This window comes from Ovis aries, chromosome 15, assembly GCF_016772045.2.
Source record: "Ovis aries strain OAR_USU_Benz2616 breed Rambouillet chromosome 15, ARS-UI_Ramb_v3.0, whole genome shotgun sequence".
NCBI classification, from domain to species: domain Eukaryota; kingdom Metazoa; phylum Chordata; class Mammalia; order Artiodactyla; family Bovidae; genus Ovis; species Ovis aries.
In genome coordinates, this window is record NC_056068.1 from 37,216,566 (window position 1) to 37,236,264 (window position 19,699).

Consider the following 19,699-nt stretch of genomic DNA (forward strand, 5'->3'; position numbering starts at 1 on the left):
TCCGGCAATTCTACTTCTAGGTACATGTCTGAAGGAAATGAAATCACTGTCTCTAAGAGATGTCTACACCCCCATATTCCTTCCACCATTATTCACCACAGCTAAGACATGGAAGCAAGCTAAGGGTCCTTCAATGAATGGATAAAGAAAAAGAGAAAAATAATATATACACACACACAGATGCATGTGTATGTGTGTGTGTGTATCTATATCTATATCACAATGGAATATTATTCAGCTGTAAAAAGAAGGAAATCCTGCCATTTGTGACAATATAGATGGACCCTGAGAGCACTATGCAAAGGGAAATAAGTCATACAGAGAAAGACAAATGACCTCATTTATACGTAGAACCTAGAAGAGCTGAACTATAGAAACAGAGAGTAGATTGTTGGTTGCCAGGGGCTGGGGGTTGGGAGAAATGGGTAGATATTGACCAAAGGGTACAAATTTTCAGTTATAAGAGGAATAAGTCCTGGAGATTTAATGTATGCATGGTGACTATAGTTTACAATACAGTATTATATATTTGAAAGTTGCCAAGAAAGCAGATCTTCAAAATTTTCACCACATAAATAAAAAGGTAACCATGTGTGGAGACAAATGTGTCACTAACCCTACTGTGGCAATCATTTCACAATAAATATGTCTATCAACTCATCACATTATGTCAATTATAGCTCAATAAATCTGGAGGGGGCAGGGGGATGGATAGAAAGAAACCACCCTGCTAAAATAGTCTGGCAGACAAGAGCACAGGATCATCAGTGCAAGACCTGTTGCAGGGGACCTGCTTCTTGCCCTGACCTGCCTCTGCATAACCAGGCACAGAGGCCAGCACAGCCCCTCACTACTGTGCCTGGGTTGGGTGGGGCTGCCCCAGGCTGAGAACACTTTAGCTTATGTGGTCCAGGTATGTGGGGGTGGATACTGTCATCTCGATAACTTATGCCATCTGATAAACACAACCTGCATCCCATGCAGTCCTTAGAACTCTCTTTCCAAACCCAAATGGTAGAACCAAAGAACATAAGCCAACAGCCAAGAAACCTGCAGCTTCATCTAAGCTAACTTCATTAACTTCGTCAAACCACTTAACTTCTCTGGGCCTCTTTCTTCATGTGCATACTGGAAATAATAATGTATCTTTGATTACCCAGCACAGTTGCTATAAAGGCTGAAATACAAGATTACACTGCTTCATATCCTTATACAAGGTCATAAAAATAATAAGGATTTTGTTAGTCAATATGGATATGAGTCTCTTAAAAGAACCAAAGGCATGAATTTATAAAGGTAGAATTTCAGGCAAAGTAAGAGACTTGGGCCAGGATAGAAATCTCGAAGTTAAGATGTCAATCAAAATTCCTTAGCATTATGTAAACAATAAACTGGGAAGGTTATAGGACAGGTCCTCAGGTCCTTCCAACCCTGTGGTTCATGACAAAGGAAACTGAGGTTGAGAGAGGGCAAAAGATTTGCCCAAGTCACAGGGGAAAGTTGTGGCTGAACCCAGATTAGAATTCAAATTCCTTCTTCCCTTCCTCCCAGGTTCTGTCCAAAACCTGGTCTTAGTTCATGATGCTACTACCTTCAAGAGTGTGATGACCCCACAGCTGAAGAAAACCCCACTGCCTCTCCCAGGACATTCACTGAGGGACGCCAGATTCAGGGCACTTATTCTCCTTTGTCTATAGGTTCAGTTTGCTGATGTGTATTACTCATCTCCATGTGGAAATCCCTCTGTCAACACCGTAGTACAAGACAAACAGATTGTGTTGACCAAGAGCTTAAGAAGCAATGACTCGTCCAGAGCTGATGCAGACCCCAGGGTCTGGACTGGCAAGAGCTACAGCACAAATCCCTCTGACTTTTCAGGAAACTGTCCTCAGCTCATCCCTTCCCACTAAGATCCTGAGTGGGAGGACGGAGGCATATCAGAGGACAGTTCCATCTGAAATCCTGCTGTTAAGTCAGACCTCTGCATGCTGTGGGCAAAGAACAGTACCTCTTCTTAAAAGTGTGGCCTTCAGCTCCTTGGGACAGGAGGGGAACAGATAAGTGTGTTTGGTGAACTTTTGGGAGCCCAGCCTCAGGCCAGACCAAGCACAGCACTTACACATAAACGTGCATCCCAGGTGCCCACCTAGAGGCTGTGAAATCCCCTGAAGGCTGTTCTCTCAAGCTGGGCAGGACCTCTCTCTCTCTCTTGCAATGGCCTCAAACAGAAGACACCCAGCCCCTCACACCTGTCACCTCTCCCTCTCAGCAGACACCCTTGTGAGAACAGCCCCTTACTCCCTCACATCCATGGCCCCTTGACCAAGAGCTGTGAGGCTAACTGAGGTAGAAATGGCCAGGCCACGAAGTACATGAGGGATCCAGAGCCAAGCTCTCCCCCGACTCACAGGCGGCTCTTTCTGCTCCCACATCTGAGACCAGTCTCACATCAGCCTTGGTCCGTGTCAAGAGAGCATCTGCTCTGTATCAGGCTGCAGCTAGATGATGGAGAAGTAGATGCATAAAACAATTTCCTTTTTCTTAGAATCTCCTCTTCCATTAAAAGATATATATATATAAATGTAAAATTAAATAAGGCATAGTAATTCCTCCAAGATGAGTTCAAATAAGATGCTTGACCTTTCTCTGCCACACGTGCTCTTGTACGGCCTTGGATAATTAATGCTCCTTTTCTGGACTTCCAATTTCCCATCTCCGAAGCTCTGCTCTTAACATAATGTTCCTACAATCCAAGGACCCCCTCCCCAGAAGCTTCATGGCCAGAGATCAGACCCAAAGTCTTTTCTGCAACTTGCTCTGTCCAGAACCCTGGCTTCTCTGTGGCCTTTGCTCAAAGACAACTTCAAGTTCCAGGACACCCAGTGAAACCTACTTCATCACCTGTTTCTTCTGTTGGCCATTAGAGCCCCACATCACTGCATCCCTACCTGCGGTGCATCTAGGGGCCACCCCAATATTCCTCCCAATCTCAGGGTCCTGGTGGGCAATAAGACCATGTAGGCTCACACAAGGCAATTGTCTTCTTGCTGGTTGCACAGCCCCCAGGCTATTCTAATGTTAGTTTCAGCCTCTTAAAACACTGCTCTCATTGTATCATCTCCTTGAAAATCTGCAGTGGCTCCCCAGTGTCTCTCATCTCAGATCTGAGCTCCTGAGCCTGGTGCTTATCACTCTCCGGGTCCTGTTTCCACCCCACCCACCTCTTTGGGTCTTACCAAACCCTCTCCTTATGTTCACGCTTCAAGGAAAGTTTCCTGCTATTCTTCAGGACTGACTCGCTGTCCCCACACGTTAAGATGCAGCTTAAATGCGGTCTCCTCCTAGAAACTTACTCAGACCCCCCCACCCCAACCCAGAACACAGGGTACCCAGAACACTGAAGTGCTGACTGCTCCTCCCCCTCAATATTCACATAGCTAGCCCTTTTCCTGCCTTGTGGCCTCTGTTTAAATAGCCACATGTCAGAGAGAGCCTCTTGACCTAGCATAAATGTGTGGTCCCCTCCCACCCTTGGAACTCCCTTTGTATCTTTTACATTTCTCACAGCACTCAGCACCCTTTTGCATAGATCAGCCAGTTTACTGTCTGTCTTTCCACCACAGAAAGCAAATTCTCTGTGAGCAGGTGTTTTGCTTGCTGTTATATTTCCAGTGCCTAGAACAATGCATGGTGCAGAGTAGGTGCACAGTATTAATAGATCATCGTTGAATGAGTGAGGGAGGGAGGGAATGAGTGAAGGAGTCTGTAGCTTAGATCCTGGACACCTTCAGGCATGTTTCCAAGATGCTCTTATCTGATGTGGCTGCCACTGTCCTATGCCTGCTCAGCCCCAGCCCTGTCTGATGTTGCGGCAGATGGACAGCGCACATTCTGGGGGTCTCTTTGTAAACGACAAGCCCCAGAGGACTGAAAGAGAAGCTTCTAGAGGGGCAGGGCCAGGATCAGTCCACTGCCTGATCTAAATGCCACATTTTAAACCCTGCTGTCCCGTCCTCCCCACCCTCAGCCTCTCCGCAAATTCCATAGGGTTAAAAGGGCAATCCTGGTGGAAATGAAGAAGGAAACAAAAGCGTCCTCTTTTCCATGATGGGGCTCATGGAAAGCTGTGTCTCTCTTTCCCCTTTAAGCCTGAGCCCAGAGTACTTCTGCGGAAACCAGCTGCCACCACCTATCTATCTGATTAAGGAGCTTAATTCCTAAGCTCTCATCACCATCGATAGAGGGAACGGGACACTAGAAAAGCAAGAAGTGAAATAAGAGGAACAGGCAGTGTGGCAACATCTCCCTCTCTTGCTGTTAACACCCTGCAAGCACACCGGGCCCTCCACCAGCACAGTGATGCACCCCCACCCTGATGTCGCCTCACCTGGGCGCCTGGACTTCGAGGACCATATGGAAGAGGCAGGTGAGGGTAACTCACCAGCCCTGAGCACTGCTGCAGACCCAACATAAACTCTCGTTTGCAATGGATAGGTGGGTGGGTGAGCAGGTGACTGTGAAGGCAAAGCGTATATAGAATGAGTGAGTGAGGAATGCAGCAGTGGGTGGGCCGGAGTGACTGAATGTCTTCTCCATCCTGGTGCCATTGGCATCTTTGCAAGGACACCGCACTGGGCTTGGCAAGACCCTATCTCTGAATTCTCTTTTCAGCCTGTCTCTAGTGCAGTCTCAGGGATGGCGAGGAGGTTGGCAACTCCTGACTGATGTGAATCAGACAAGTGATTCTCAGTCTCCAAGAAGCCTTCATAAATGTTTGTTAAATCCTTTGTAGCAGGCAAGGAGACAGATAAAACCACATGAAGGCCTCTTAGATCTCCTGTATCCTCTACAAACCCAGAAAGTAAGTTACAGCTTAGGGAGGCCATGTGACTTAGCTATTTTATCCAGGAACTTCTTAAAATCATCCAGGAATTAGACGCCATCTATCAGCAGTCCTCTCAGAGCTCCTGAACGGCAGTCTAGTTTGCTTGCCCAAAGACAGTAAGATGTTTGGGAGGCAGCCATGGGTTGACAGGTACTTCAAATGTAACATGTCCTAAAGTGGATTATAATCATCCTCCCCAAATCTACTTCTTCTTTAGAATTTTTATTCTACTGAATGGCACCACCATCTATCTGATTGCTTGGCTGATAAAATTTTACTCATTCATTTATCCCATAAATATTTGTGGCAGGCGTCAGTCACATGCCAACTGCTAGAACAAAGCAATGAGCAAAACTCATCGTCAAATAAGAAAAGTAAGCATTAATTACCATGAAATAATTGTAAATAAATGTAAAATCGCAACTACAATACATCTGAAGGAAGTAATGTACTGTGAAGCTTTGTAGAATGGGATTTGACCTAATCATGGAGGCCATGGAAGTGATAGCTGAACTGAAAGCTGAGACATAAAAGGAATTCAGTAGGTGAAGACATGAAGGAAGAGTGTTCTAAGCGGAAAAACAGCCAATTTAAAGGCCTGTGGCAGGAGGCTTGACGAGCCCAAGGGTCTGAGACAAGGCCAGGAGAGAGGAAAACGAGAACTGGGAAGGATGCAGGAGTGGAGGCAGGGCTTAGCCACACACGGCTTTGCAGGACTTACAGAAAAGGTTGGTCTTTAGCTTAAGATCAATAGGAAACAACTGAAGTACTTTCAAGGAGGGAAATGACATGAGCTGTGTTTTGAAGTGCACTTGGCTGTTGTGTGAGAACAAATTGGAGGAAGCCAGCATGGGTATTGGTAGACCAGTTAGGAAGCTCTCACAGTACTCTGGAAAGATGAAAGTGGTGCCTTTAACTAGGTCATATTGGTGGGAATGGAGACAAAAGTGACAGATTGGAGAGGGATTTTCAAGAGAACACCAACAGACTTGGTGGTGGATTGGATATGAGCCTTAAAAGAGAAAAGTATTGAAGATGACGGCCAGCTCTCTCACACACGTAGATATATAGATGGAGCCATTCATAAGATCTGAAATACCTGAAGTGAAGTGAAGTCGCTCAGTCCTGAAGAGGACCACGTATGAACAGGACAGTGTCAAGCAAGAATGCACAATTTCCATTTTGCACATGCTCAGTTTGAGAGGTCTTGGAAATGTCAACCTCCCTCCTTCACCCCCCTTACCTTCTGCATTCAGCCAGTTACCTGATTCTACCTTCCCTCTACCCTGACTTATTTCAGGTCCTAATGATTATTGCCTGGATAAATAAAACAATCTCCAAGCTCTCTCTCCTTCCAATCCATCCATTCCACACTGTAGGTCTTTCTAAATACTGCCTTCTTGCTCAAAGAGTCCCTCCCTGCCTACCCTCCTAAAGCAATACTACCCTCTCATTCTCTATCTCAGTCACTCACATTTTTTTCTTTCTAAAAATATATAATAATTTTTTTTTATTTTTTATTAGGGCTTCTCCTATGGCTCAGTGGATAGGGAGTCTGCCTACAATTCAGGAGACACAAGAGATGCAGGTTCAGTCCCCTGGGTTGGGAAAGTCATCTAAAGCACCCCTACTTCTCATTCACTCTCTCTCAGTCACTTGGGTTTTTTCTTTCTAAAAATACATAATAATTTGATTTATTTTTTATTATAACTGTACACCCTAGCTCTGTTTCCTAAGAGGGCATAAAAGCAATAACACATGAGTAACAGGGAGCATATGCAGCCCCAGGTTTTGGTTCTAAATACCATTCGCCACTAAAAGGACCTGGAACTCCCTGGAGAAATTACTAATTTCAGGGCTGGAGCAAGGAAAGAACAAGATGAGCCTGGAACATCCTGCCAGAGCAACAGTAAGCAAGTGCTCAGAGAATGATGGGGGAAATTCGAAAGAAACAGGAGCCAATTTGCAGAGTCTCCCACTGATTAAATCTGGGACAGTTTGAACATCAAAATAAAATATACAATTTATTCACCCACTGAATAAATTAAGAATCTACGAGTTCATAGTAATGAAAGAAAGACAGAAGGAAGGAAGGAAGGGGAGAGAAAGAGAGAAAGAAAGGGAGAAGGGAAAGATTTTTCCTATAGTAAAATGCCAACAAGTATGGAAGAAATGACGGATTCAAAAGTATCAGTGATGATGAAATTAGTGACTAAACATTTTATGCGGAACAGGATAGTTACATAACCTCAAAGTATCTCTCCATAAGTCACTTATCAATTACAAAGGGGAAAGCAGTAATTGCACAGTGAAGAAACTGGTGAACATCACCTCAAGCAAGTGACGAAAGCTCCCATCATCAGTACTGGGACAGTCCCCACAGCCTGTGCTGGCTGGTATGCTAACCTTACCTTAGTGGTACTCCTGCTCAACATGCATAGCTTGAATCCAGTCATGCAAAACCATGAGATAAGTCCAAACGGAGGGATACTCAACATAATGACTGGCCTGTGCCATTCAAAAACGCAAATATCAAGAAAGATAAAGCAGAGGAATTGCTCCAAATTAAAGGAGAATAAGGAAACATGGCAACTAAATGCAGTCTATAGGTTGGACCCTGTACAGGGCAAGGAAGACAGGAGAGCTATAGAGACATTATTAGAACATAATTGTATTGCGGTCGGACAATATCCTTTTTTAAATGAAATACACACTTAAGTATTTATGGGCAAAGAGGCACCATGTCTTCAATCTACTCAAACTGATCAGAAATATGAATATGTTACATGTATTCATATATACATGATAAAACCATAAATATACAGCATTATAAGAAATGAACAATAAAGTATAAATTATACAGATAATTTAAATATGCATGCTCAGTGTCTCAGTCGTGTCTGATTCCTTTGTGACCCCATGGACTGTAGCCCGCCAGGCTCCTCTGTCCACAGGATTTCTTAGGCAAGAATACTGAAGCAAGTTGCCATTTCCTCCTCCAGGGGATCTTCCCTACTCAAGGATGGAACCCTTGTCTCCTGTATTTCCTGCATTGGCAGACATTTTCTTTACCACTGAGCCACCTGGAAAATTCCCAATTGAAATATACATAAATAGTAAAATAACATATTTTATATTATTAGACAGAGAAGGAAGGAAAAAAAAATGAAGTAAATGCAGTGTCTTGTAATTGATTAAAGGATGCAGATAAAGGATCTTTTTTTTACCAGTCTTGCAAATTTTCACTACTTTGAATATCAAAATTAAAGGTGATATAGAATTATTTTTATATTTGCTGAATGAACGAGCGAGCCCATGTCCAACCATGACCCTCCCTGTGCTTAAAGTACCTCATAACTGTCATGATAAAAATCCGAACACTTCAGTACAGTCAGCGAGCCCTGACACTCTCTCTCTCTCTCTTTCTCATCACACTAGCCAGTACCCTCACTGCCTAAAATCCCCGGAGCTTTACCACACAAGCCAAGGCTTCTGTGCCTTAGCCTATGCTGGTCTCTTGGCCCTCCTCTTAGCCTCCTGGAATCGTCCCATTATCTTTCTAGAGCCAGACCAGGAATTCTCACCTCATGGAAGGCCTCCCTGATTGCTCCAGTTGGGAGTGACAGACACTTCTGCTTCTGATACACCAGTGCCTGCCATGATCCTGTCCCACAGAGAAGCCTGTCACTGTTTGTTCACAAGCCTGTCTTGCCACTTGAGGACCAGGAAACTCCTGACACCTGCACGCTCAGTGCTCTGCATGGGTCCAAGCACATCACAGGATCTCAGTTAATACTGCAGCATAGATACAAGAACAAGAGTGACAAATTTTTCTGCATCTTCCAAGAGAGCCCCTGACTTCAGTCTCTTTCACAATCCTCAAAAAAAATACACAAGAATATGGGAAATACGTTCTTTTTAGTTTTTTACACATGAGGAAAGTGAGGCCTGGAGAGAGTAAGATAAAACAGCATACCCAGATGCTGAGCTAGAGCTGATATCTGGATCTCTTGCCATCAGCCTAGTGTTCTTTTCCAGAAGGAAATTGGGACAAGAAGGAAGAATATGTCATTTATAGTTCACCTGTTCTATGCCGGACACCATGCTTTAATAAACTTTCCAGTTCTAGCATCACCATTGCGTTATAAGGAACCCCTTCTTACAGACTCAAAAATGGGCTCCAAGTCAGATCTGACAGCAAAGCCCATGCTCTTTTTCTCTGCACATTGCTGGCATATGCAGCCCACCTCTGACCCTCCATCAGAGGCAACAAGCAGCACCGAGCCAAGTGCCTATCCCTTGATCATGTCTTTTAAACCAGCACCACACACAGACCCACAACGCAGCCCACACCTCCAAACAACATGCATTTCACATGGTTTCCAAACCCAGGATATTTGGTTTGTAAGACAAAACCTCCATTTCTCCAGCAGAAAGTGAACACTATACACAATTACCCAGCCAAACTGCTGACGCCTACAGACGCTGCCTCACGCCGAATGAGGTCTGGTGTACCCAGAGACGTCCTCAGAGGATTCAGGACTCCCCCAGAGCTTGGCACTGAGGGCACCATGCAGCTGGAAGAGGGGAGACTGGGCTGGCTGGATCACAGTATCTGGGTGGAAGCTCAGTTCCCAAGACAGAAATTGCTCCAGGGAAGAAGTGAAGCCTCTGGAGACCACCCCGAGGGAGTGGTTGGCAGGGAGGTGGTGGGTTGGCAGGGGGTTCCCCACCCTCCTGGGAGGCCTTCCCCACCCTACCCCTGCTTCCCACAGAGCAGCAGTCCCCATCTGAGGCCGGGAAGGTTAATGACACCAATGATATTCAGGTCCTAGAGCCAGAGAAGGCAAGCCTTCAGCTCTCCCCCAGTAGGTCCAAAGGCCCGGACTTGCTTGCTTCCAGGGTCTTTGAGCTGGGGAATGGTCAAAGGACCACAGACCACAGACTTTTCACCACAGGCTCTGGCATCAGACAGACCTGGGATGGAACATTTGCCGTTTCTACCTTCGGGCTAATCATTTAACCTTGCTGCGCTTCAGTTTCCCTGCGGCCGTTTCCTGAAACAAAAGATGCATAGAACCTAACAACAGAGTTGACCTTTATTAGATAAACTAAAGAATATGAGTAACTGAGCAAACCTTCTCCCACAGAAGTCCTGCCTGCCTCACCTGAGGCTCTCTTATTGGATTTTAAACCTGTTTTAGCTTAAATTCCCAGTCGTGATATAACCAAGTCTTACCTTTTTGAGGTGGCACTTACCCGGGAAGGAATAAACCCCTCACCCACCTCAACCCACCTGCACACCACCCAGCACCGGACACTTCCTAAAGCCCCAGGCTAGCAACTATTCCTCCCACACAAAGGGGAGTGCCTCTGGGAGACTTCAGCTTGAACGTGGGAAACAGATGCCAGCGTCAGCTGATTTAATGCATATTGAGAATTGAGAGCTCAACACAAGCCTTGAAGCCCACCACGGGAGTCCTATCGAGTAATCTCTGTTGCTGTTGTTGTTCTGACTCTTTGCGGCCCCATGAACTGCAGCACACGCAGGCTTCTCTGTCCATCACTATCTCCCTGAGTTTGCTCAGATTCGTGTCATGAAGTCAGTGATGCCATCCAACCATCTCATCTTCTGTCGCACCCTTCTCCGTAATCTCTAGTGCTAAGCCTTGACTCCCACTCCCCCCCTTTCCAAATGCCGATAGTCTCAGGTCGGCTAAAAGAAGCAGTCTTACAGTAAATAAGTTAGGAGTTTTGCCAACTTTACAATGTGGCTGGAGCCCTGCCCTACTTTCAGATGACTCTGGTGACACACTTCTCTTGCAGATAAGAGGTGACAAATGACTTTCTGACCACGTGGCAGACAGGAGAGACCCTCATGGGGAAAAAGAAAAATAAGTGAGCACTAGCCTATGGTCTCCCAGATCTAGGGAAGGGGGCAGAGAGGCCCTTTGTGTGTTCCATACTCCAAAGCCCACATTCCTCATACTGAGCTCTGGCTCCAGAAACGCCATCGCGGATCAGAGACCATGTGATCCACACCGAGGGAGCCAGAGCTCAGGTCCAAGAGACACAGACCTCCCAGCAGGGCCTGGGCCTTAGGCGGGATCACATAAGGAGCGGGGTGGCCATGGGGCCAGGGCCGGGCAGAGGGCAGAGGTCAAACTCCTTTGGGCACCCAAACACTCCTGCTTTTGAGACAGGGAGAAGCTGGCAGCTGAAGCAGTCAAAGGAGGGGGACTTTATCAATGGCCCAATTCATTCGCAACAATCCCCATTGTCTGAGCCAGCACAGAGATGGGCATTTTCTCCCAGAGCCACTAGGAAGAAAAGCCCCAAGACATGGTCACAAATCAGAAGCCAAAAATATAGAAGCCAAAATTGAAACATATGGTTTGAAAGCCAGATGAAATATTTGAAATTGGAGATGTCCCTCAAAACTCTGTGCAGCATGATTCTCATCCTCAGAGACCAATAAAATGCTTAATTGTTGATTGTTCATTTATTTATTCTGATCTCTCTCTACAAAGGATGTAGGAGTTTACAGTTAAAGATGGGTGTAGAATAAAGTTATTAAAGCAGAAATTAAAAGTCAAAGCCAGGGTTCCAATGAATACACTTACTAGGATGAAGCAAATATGATGAACTAAGAGCTTCCTGGCAGCCAGTGTAAGAAGGGAAACATATACGTTATGTCATGAGCTCAAGAGTCACACAGACCTGTAGAAATCTCTTGAGCACTCTAAGCCTCGATTTCCTTGTTAGAGAAAACAAGGTGGGAGGGGACTATGAAGCTAATAAGGTTGTTGTGAAAAGGAAATGAAGCATGTATTACAGATTCAACTAATAGCGGCTGTTACTATTACCATTTTTGTACTTGTCTGAATTCTCTTCTTTAAGTTGGAACTATGTTAACTTAATAGGGCTGCCTTTGATGCCCTGTGAGTCCTAATTGTTGCTCTAAAATTCTGACTGTTAGTTGTATGTATCTGATGAATTAAAAACTGGGGAACCAGCCTAGGACTCATGGTGGGTACTTCAGTTTTCCAGAGTCTTTTCCTGAGTTTTAAGGTGGCTGGGGACTCCCACAAACAAGAAGGCTAGGAAGGCACACAGACCTCCTTCCCCATCAGCTTCACTCTGCAAGAGGCTGCCCAACTGACCACAGCCTGCCCGTATTAAACCATCCTCAAGGGTCAGGTGGAGGACCAGGCCAGGGAAAGCTAGGTTCCAGCACATTCTCAGGAAATGGCTGCAGCCCGTCTGCTCCCCTGCATAAGAAGCAGCTGGTGGGATGAGAACTCAGGCACTCCTTAGACCAAACCATAAACACTAAGGAAGAGAAAGTGTCATCTGCCCTCACCCCCCAGCCAAAGCCCCTGACTTGAGATATTTCCTACCCAGTTTCTTAGACTTGTCCAAGGTGCCACATGGAGGCTAGAGGGACTGTAGAGGCTGAGACTGGGGTGACCCAGTTTGCACACATGTGTTTTACACATGGAGATACCTGTTGGGTATGTGTTACTATTGCTAGGTGTACATGCTGAAAGCACATGAATGTTCGCGCGGCTGTCCTGAGATGCAGCACATGTGAGTGATGTGAGTGGCAGGAAGACCTGCGCACATGAGCAGCTGTGAGCATGTGGCTGCCTTGTGAGTGTTTGTAGGTGAGTGGTCTGCTCATGCCCTGGTGCTCCTGTCTCCTTCCGACATGACCCTGGGGCTGTCTCCACAGCTGGCTTTGAACCTCATTCTCTCTGATGCTGGTGCTGAGCTCCTGCCCTGCTCGGAGTCCTAAGAAACCAAAGCAGCGTGACCCACAGAGAAGACACCCCAGCTGGGGACAAGTCGGGTCACCCTAGAAAGTCTGAGTTCAGATAACACTCCTTATCCTCCGCCCCTGCCTTCATCTGCTCACTCACAGGCATCCAGCCATCCACACATTCGCTCAGCCCCGCGGAGCCTGGCTGCCACACACTCTTGAGCCTGCACTTCCAAGAGTACTGACCCAGTCCACACAGGACAGCGTGTGCCACCTGCGGACACACTCCAGGTCCACGCACACATAAGGCCACAAGCACAGAGAGGCACACGCTGTCACCCACGGTCACACCCTAAGACGCATGCTAGAAACTTCCATATGCTCACATGCCGGCCCAGACACACTCCCTCCCTTTGGAGCTCGCTTGCACTCACGAGCACTCACACTCACACCGACACATACTATCCAAATAATCACAAGAAGGCTCTGCCCCTACCAGGCTGGGCACAGAATCCAGCGCGGGGAGCGCCGTCTACTTACTGACTCCGGCGAGTGAGAGCGCCTGTGAGCAGCGGCCAGGCCGGCGGCGGAGGCGCAGCTGGGGATCCGCAGGCTGCGAGCGAGTGACCCGCCCGGTGGCCCAGCCCGAGGGCCGCCCGCGGCCCCGCGCCCCCGCCCCGCTCTGCCCCCGCCCGCGCTCCGGGCCGCTGCCGCAGGACCTCCGGCAAAGGCGCGCTCGCTGCCAAGCCCCTGTCCCGCGTAGTCTCTGCCGGCCCGAGGCTATTTTGGGCCCCTGGCAGCGCAAACCTCGAGCTCTGGACTGTGGGGCGCGCTGGAATGGGGACGTGGTCAGGTCTAATTAGAGACCTGGCTCACCCGGGGCTGGGGCCGAGTCAGAACTGGTAAGCACCCGGGAGCCTCGGTGCCGCCTCGGCGGGGGTGCCCACATGTGCCCCACATGCCAACATCTGGAGAGGGAAAGGAATGCATTGGAGCTGGAACAAAACGAGGAGGGGTTTGGGTGCGGTTCACATGCTCTGCGGAGGGAGCTCTGAACTTTGAGCAGCCCCCCAGATGCCTGGAAGGCCACTTGGTTTATTTACTGCAGGTGCTTCCCTTTGGAACCTAAGTCACTCCCCTAAGTTTGCCGACCTGCCAAAAAGGACAGAAGATGGTTGCACAGGCTCCTTTTAACTTGGGGACACGGCAGACTTCCCCTCCAGACCTAGTGTCAGATGGCTAAGTCTAGAAAGAAGGCTGATTCCTACCCAAAAGCTCAGGAATGTCACATTCTTGAACTGAAAGGAAGCTGCAAAGTCATTCCATCCAACTCTCTCCATCCTGTCATGAATCCCCCAGGGGCTGGGAAGGGGGGCGGGGTAGGCCAACTCTACCCACTTTGGAGAGGAGTGGGGGTCACCAAGGAACAGCAGACCCTAGCCTCCCCAGGGCACTGTTCCCAATTTTGAACCCACTTATTGGCAGGAAGTTCTCCTTGGCATCTAACCTAAATCGCTCATGTGCAACTGTGTCAATATGCTCACACCTTTGTGTTCAAGGACAGGAAAACCAGCTCTGTCTCTATGACACAATGACCATACCGAGGTTCCATCTCAGTCTCTCTTCCTTGATACTAATATCCCTGTTCCCTTTTTCAGGCCCTGGATAAAAATGACAGTTGCTCCATGGCCATTGACACATTGCAGCTCCGGACATTAGCTCCACCCCCTCAGCTCTCTGGGGACCCCAGGCTCTGCAGGTGCTCTGTCATCCTCCTCAGACAGCAAGCGTTGACCACAGCTTCCGTCCGTTGGAGACAGCCTGATTCTACTCCTTAGACCCTTGAGAGGCGCTTCAATTCCTATCTCAGCAAAGGCTGTCTCAGGGCCTGGGGACAGGGCTTGGAGCCCCAGCCATTGGCCTGGCTATGCATTAGCACTGGAGCCACAGACTTCCTCAAATGGGCGATTTCCTGGATCGTTGAGTCCATTTCTGGTAGATCGCGGGTGCATGCATGCTAAGTCGCTTCAGTTGTGTCCAACTCTGTGCGATCCTGTGGGCTGTAGCCCCTATGGACTGTATCCCGCCAGGCTCCTCTGTCCATGGGATTCTCCAGGCAAGAATATTGGAGTGAGTAGTCACGCCCTCCTCCAGAGGATCTTCCCAACCCAGGGATCGAACCCCGCATCTCTTATTTCTCTTATGTTCTTTACCACTGGTGCCACCTGGGAAGTCCCTTTTGGTAGATCAAGTGGTATTAAAAAAATAAAATAGCTTGGATTTTATCCTCAAAGAAACCTGACTTCACATCCTGCCTTGACTACTTTCTAACTGTGTGTCCTTGGACAAGTCACTTAATCTCTCTGAGGCTCAGTTTTCCCATATTTACAATGGGGATCATAATAATCTCTGCCTAGCTCATACGTTATTCAAACTACAAGATGAGATCAGGAATTTATGTAAAAGTACCTGGAAAGCTAAGATATTTTTTAGTATGCTAGAAACAGAATGAAGCTTAGATCATGAACAGGATAAATATTAGCAAAAAGCCTTAGAAATCTTTTATTCCCAGGTCCAAACTCTGGGTCTGCATTTCAGGACGAGAGAGGAACAGATTTCGTTTGCTAGATGTTCTCTGTGTTCCCTTGGTATGTATGTCCCCCACCCTGCACTCACACACACATCCGTGTTCCCAGATACGTACAGCACAGCACAGCCTCCTGGGCTCATGTCGGCCCCATAGGCTCCAGCTGCCTGGACCCTCGCTGACTGTCTCTCCATTCCCAGGGGGTCTCCTCATGGCTCCAGTCTTGGCAACAGCTCCAGGTCTTCCTACAGAGTCTCCAGCAGGCAACTCCTCTCTCCTTGCACATCCTTCTGGGCCATGGCCCCTGCAAGGCCTACAAATCCAGGCAAAGTTGGCAGAGGCTTTCTCCAAGGCAGCTCAGAACTGAGGCCACGGGGGGAGCTCAGAGTTGGAGCATCATCCCCCTCGCCCCCTCCCCTCCACCTCCCTGGCTTCTCAGTGCTGTCCCGCTTAATTCTTAATGGAAATTCCATCCCCGGCGCCGGCCCTGGCTGGCTCAGGGAGTCCAGGCTTAGGCCAACAGCAAACTCCACCCAGAGACAGGAGGCCTCCCTGGCCATATAAAAACAGATCCACACAGATTCACATACATGCTCACAGTCTCAGCAGACGGACATGCCCGGAATCATTCACAAACTCAAAGAGTCTCACCCAAACACATACCCAAAAGAATAATAAGCATTATAATCACTAGCATTTACTGCATGGTGGTAAGTTTTTATAGGTATGAATTTCCCTAATTCTCACAATGACACTGGGTTCGTGGGCAACTTAGCTATTATCCCTAATTTACACATGGGGAAACTGAGGCACATGGAGCAACAATGTACATTAGGCATCTAGTGATAATAGCCTAGGAAGTAATAAAGGCCTTAGGAAGCATCACTACAAACAAAGCTAGAGGAGGTGATGGAATTCCATCTGAGCTATTTCAAATGCTAAAAGATGATGCCGTTAAAGTGCTGCACTCAATATGCCAGTAAATTTGGAAAACTCAGCAGTGGCCACAGGACTACAAAAGGTCAATTTTCATTCCAATCCCAAAGAAAGGCAATGCCTAAGAATGTTCAAACTATCGCACAGTTGCACTCATCTCACACGCTAGCAAAGCAATGCTCAAAATTCTCCAAGCAAGGCTTCAACAGTATATGAACAGAGAACTTCCAGATGTTCAAACTGGATTTAGAAAGGGCAGAGAAACCAGAGATCAAATTGCCAACATCCATTGCATCATAGAAAAATCAAGAGAGTTCCAAAAAAAAATCTACTTCTGCTTTATTGATTACGCCAAAGCCTTTGACTATATGGATCACAACAAACTGTGGAGAATTCTTAAAAAGATGGGAATACCAGACCACATTACCTGTCCCCTCGAAACCTGTATGCAGGTCAAGAAGCAACAGGTAGAACTGGACATGGAACAACAGACTGGTTCCAAATTGGGAAAGGAGTACATCAAGGCTGTATATTGTCACCCTGCTTATTTAACGCATAGGCAGAGTACATCGTGAGAAATGCTAGACTGAATGAAGCACAAGCTGGAATCAAGATTCTGGGAGAAATATCAATAACTACACATATGCAGATGATAAAAGATGCTTACTCCTTGGAAGAAAAGTTATGACCAACCTAGATAGCATATTCAAAAGCAGAGACATTACTTTGCCGACTAAGGTCCGTCTAGTCAAGGCTATGGTTTTCCAGTGGTCATGTATGGATGTGAGAGTTGGACTGTGAAGAAGGCTGAGTGCCGAAGAATTGATGCTTTTGAACTGTAGTGTTGGAGAAGACTCTTGAGAGTCCCTTGGACTGCAAGGAGATCCAACCAGTCCATTCTGAAGGAGATCAACCCTGGGATTTCTTTGGAAGGAATGATGCTAAAGCTGAAGTTCCAGTACTTTTGCCACCTTATGCGAAGAGTTGACTCATTGGAAAAGACTCTGATGCTGGGAGGGATTGGGGGCAGGAGGAGAAGGGGACGACCCAGGATGAGATGGCTGGATGGCATCACGGACTCGATGGACGTGAGTCTGAGTGAACTCCAGGAGATGGTGATGGACAGGGAGGCCTGGCGTGCTGCGATTCATGGGGTCGCAAAGAGTCGGACACGACTGAGCTACTGAACTGAACTGAACTGAGCTACTCTTATGACAGAAAGTGAAGAGGAACTAAACAACCTCTTGATGAAAGAGGAGAGTGAAAAAGCTGGCTTAAAACTAAACATTCAGAAAATGAAGATCACGGCATCCAGTCTCATCACTTCATGGCAAATAGATGTAGAAACAATGGAAACAGAGACAGGCTGTATTTTCTTGGGCTCCAAAATCACTGCAGATGGTAACTCCAACCATGAAATTAAAAGACACTTGCTTCTTGGAAGAAAAGCTATGACCAACCTAGACAGCATTTTAAAAAGCAGATATATTACTTTGCCAACAACAGTCCGTCTTGTCAAAGCTATGATTTTGCCAATAGTCATGTATGGATGTGAGAGTTGGACCTTAACAAGAGCTGAGCACTGAAGAATTGATGCCTTTGAGCTGTGGTGTTGGAGAAGACTCTTGAGAGTCCCTTGGACTGCAAGGAGATCAAACCAGGCAATCCTAAAGGAAACTAGTTCTGAATATTCATTGGAAGGACTGATGCTGAAGCTGATGCTGCAATACTTTGGACACCTGATGTGAAGAACTGACTCATTGGAAAAGACCCTGATGCTGGGAAAGATTGAAAGCAGGAGGAAAAGGGGACAATAAAAGATAAGATGGCTGGATGGCATCACCAACTCGATGGACATGAATTTAAGCAAATTCCAAAATTTGGTGATGGACAGGGAAGCCTGGGGTGCTGCAGTCCATGGGATCACAAAGAGTCAGACACAACTGAGTGATTGAACTGAACTGAATAATAGCCTAACACATTAGCACCAGGAACCATGATATGTGGTTTCATTTTGCCACCATAGTAACTTTTTTGTGGAAGTTATTGTTATTCCCATTATACAGACAGGGAAAATCAAGGTCAGATGGTTTAAATCACCTGCCTTTGGCCTCACAGATTGTAAGATGAAGGGAGATTCTATACAAATACGTGTGGGAGCCCTCATGGGTGAACAAAGGTAAACACAAGTAAACAAATACATGAACACTCTCAGGGGGCACAACCACAGATAGAATCTTCTACCAATAGAGAAGCCACAGAAATGGTCCAGAGCTGCATCAGGCAAAGATCCCCTCTAGCCTAACACCATGTTCTTCTTCCCTTCCAAATGGTCCATCCCATCAACTTCACAAGTCACTTCAGCAAGGCCAAGTTAAACCTAAATGGAGAGCAGATTTCAGGTTTACAATTCAGGCAGTAAGCCTGAACTACCGTCAACCCCCAGCCTCAGCTCCAAATCCAAATCCAGTTTGCCCAGCACACCTCTGTGGTCACTGGAAGAAGTCTCGGGTGCTCTCTTCTGAAGGGATCATGAACAAACTTCATGCAGGGAGCTCCTCAGAGACTCTGGGCCTTGTCAGGGGCTGGCCAAGGAGGGCTCCAGTTTCCAGGCCCAGATAAGGTTGCACGGGACTCACAGGACAAGGCAGGGCACCGGAGCCTGGCCTCGGACAGAACAGAGCACGGGCTGCCCAAGGGAACTGATGCCATACTGCAGAGAGATGGCAAGGCTTTGGGGGGAGGGAGGTGGGCATAGGAAGGGCAGGGCTACATATAGGACAAGTAATGAGGCCCGCAGCCCTGGGAGTTGGGAGAACAGGACTGCAAAACAAGAGAACAGAAGAAGTTAGCAATCCAGGAACTTGTCCATTGCTGGAATTTTCCATGCTAAGCTAAACATTTCTAAGCAGGGCAGTGATGGCCTGGGCCCCCTCCCCAGTAGAGTGCTCTGGAAGGCCTACAGTAGCCAGGGCCATCTCTATTGTCTCTCTTCATTTCCCATCTCGTCCCCATCCCACAATTCCTTGTGCTTCCTGCTGTCAAGAGTCTATCCACTCTGTGGTCTGACGACAGCTTAGCATGGCAGCCCGGTATTGGAAAGGGATTTTTCCAGAGGAATGCACAATTGAACCTGGAATCATGTAGCCAGGCAATGGCTCTAAGAGGAGGGGACATTTGGAGCCCAAGAGTTGGCATTTCTAAGAGGTTCCCAGGGGATGTGAATGGTACTAGTCTGGGTGAGGGGGTCACACTCTGAGAACCACTGCTTTACAGAACAAGAGAAAGTCAGATGTTCCAGATGTCCACTTAAAACTAAAAGTGCAGCCTAACTTCAGATTGCAACTGATTTCTGAAAGGCCCCTAAAGAAAGACTGCCCCTTCCTGTAAGCAGTTTATACTTTCCTTTCTCTGCCTCTATCTTCCCAGTTTCTGCGCTGGCCCGGCTGTCTGTTTGTTGGTCTCTCCTGGGCTCTGTGATGGTCCTGTCTGCCTCAGTCCATCTCAAGTAAGACATGGCATCCTCCAC

At 47.2% G+C, this 19,699-nt stretch overlaps 1 protein-coding gene across 1 annotated transcript in view; it reads right to left on the reverse strand.

Annotated features, from left to right (window-relative positions):
* Window positions 1–15,377, reverse strand: part of INSC (INSC spindle orientation adaptor protein) — a 133,272-nt gene extending 117,895 nt beyond the window's left edge. Inside the window, exons 1-2 of the mRNA XM_027979364.2 lie at window positions 15,324–15,377; window positions 13,188–13,427 (exon numbers count right to left, since the gene is read on the reverse strand). Coding sequence (XP_027835165.2) covers window positions 13,188–13,427; window positions 15,324–15,377 — 294 coding nt within the window. The remainder of the gene's footprint in view (window positions 1–13,187; window positions 13,428–15,323) is intronic.
* Window positions 15,378–19,699: the final 4,322 nt, after the last annotated feature.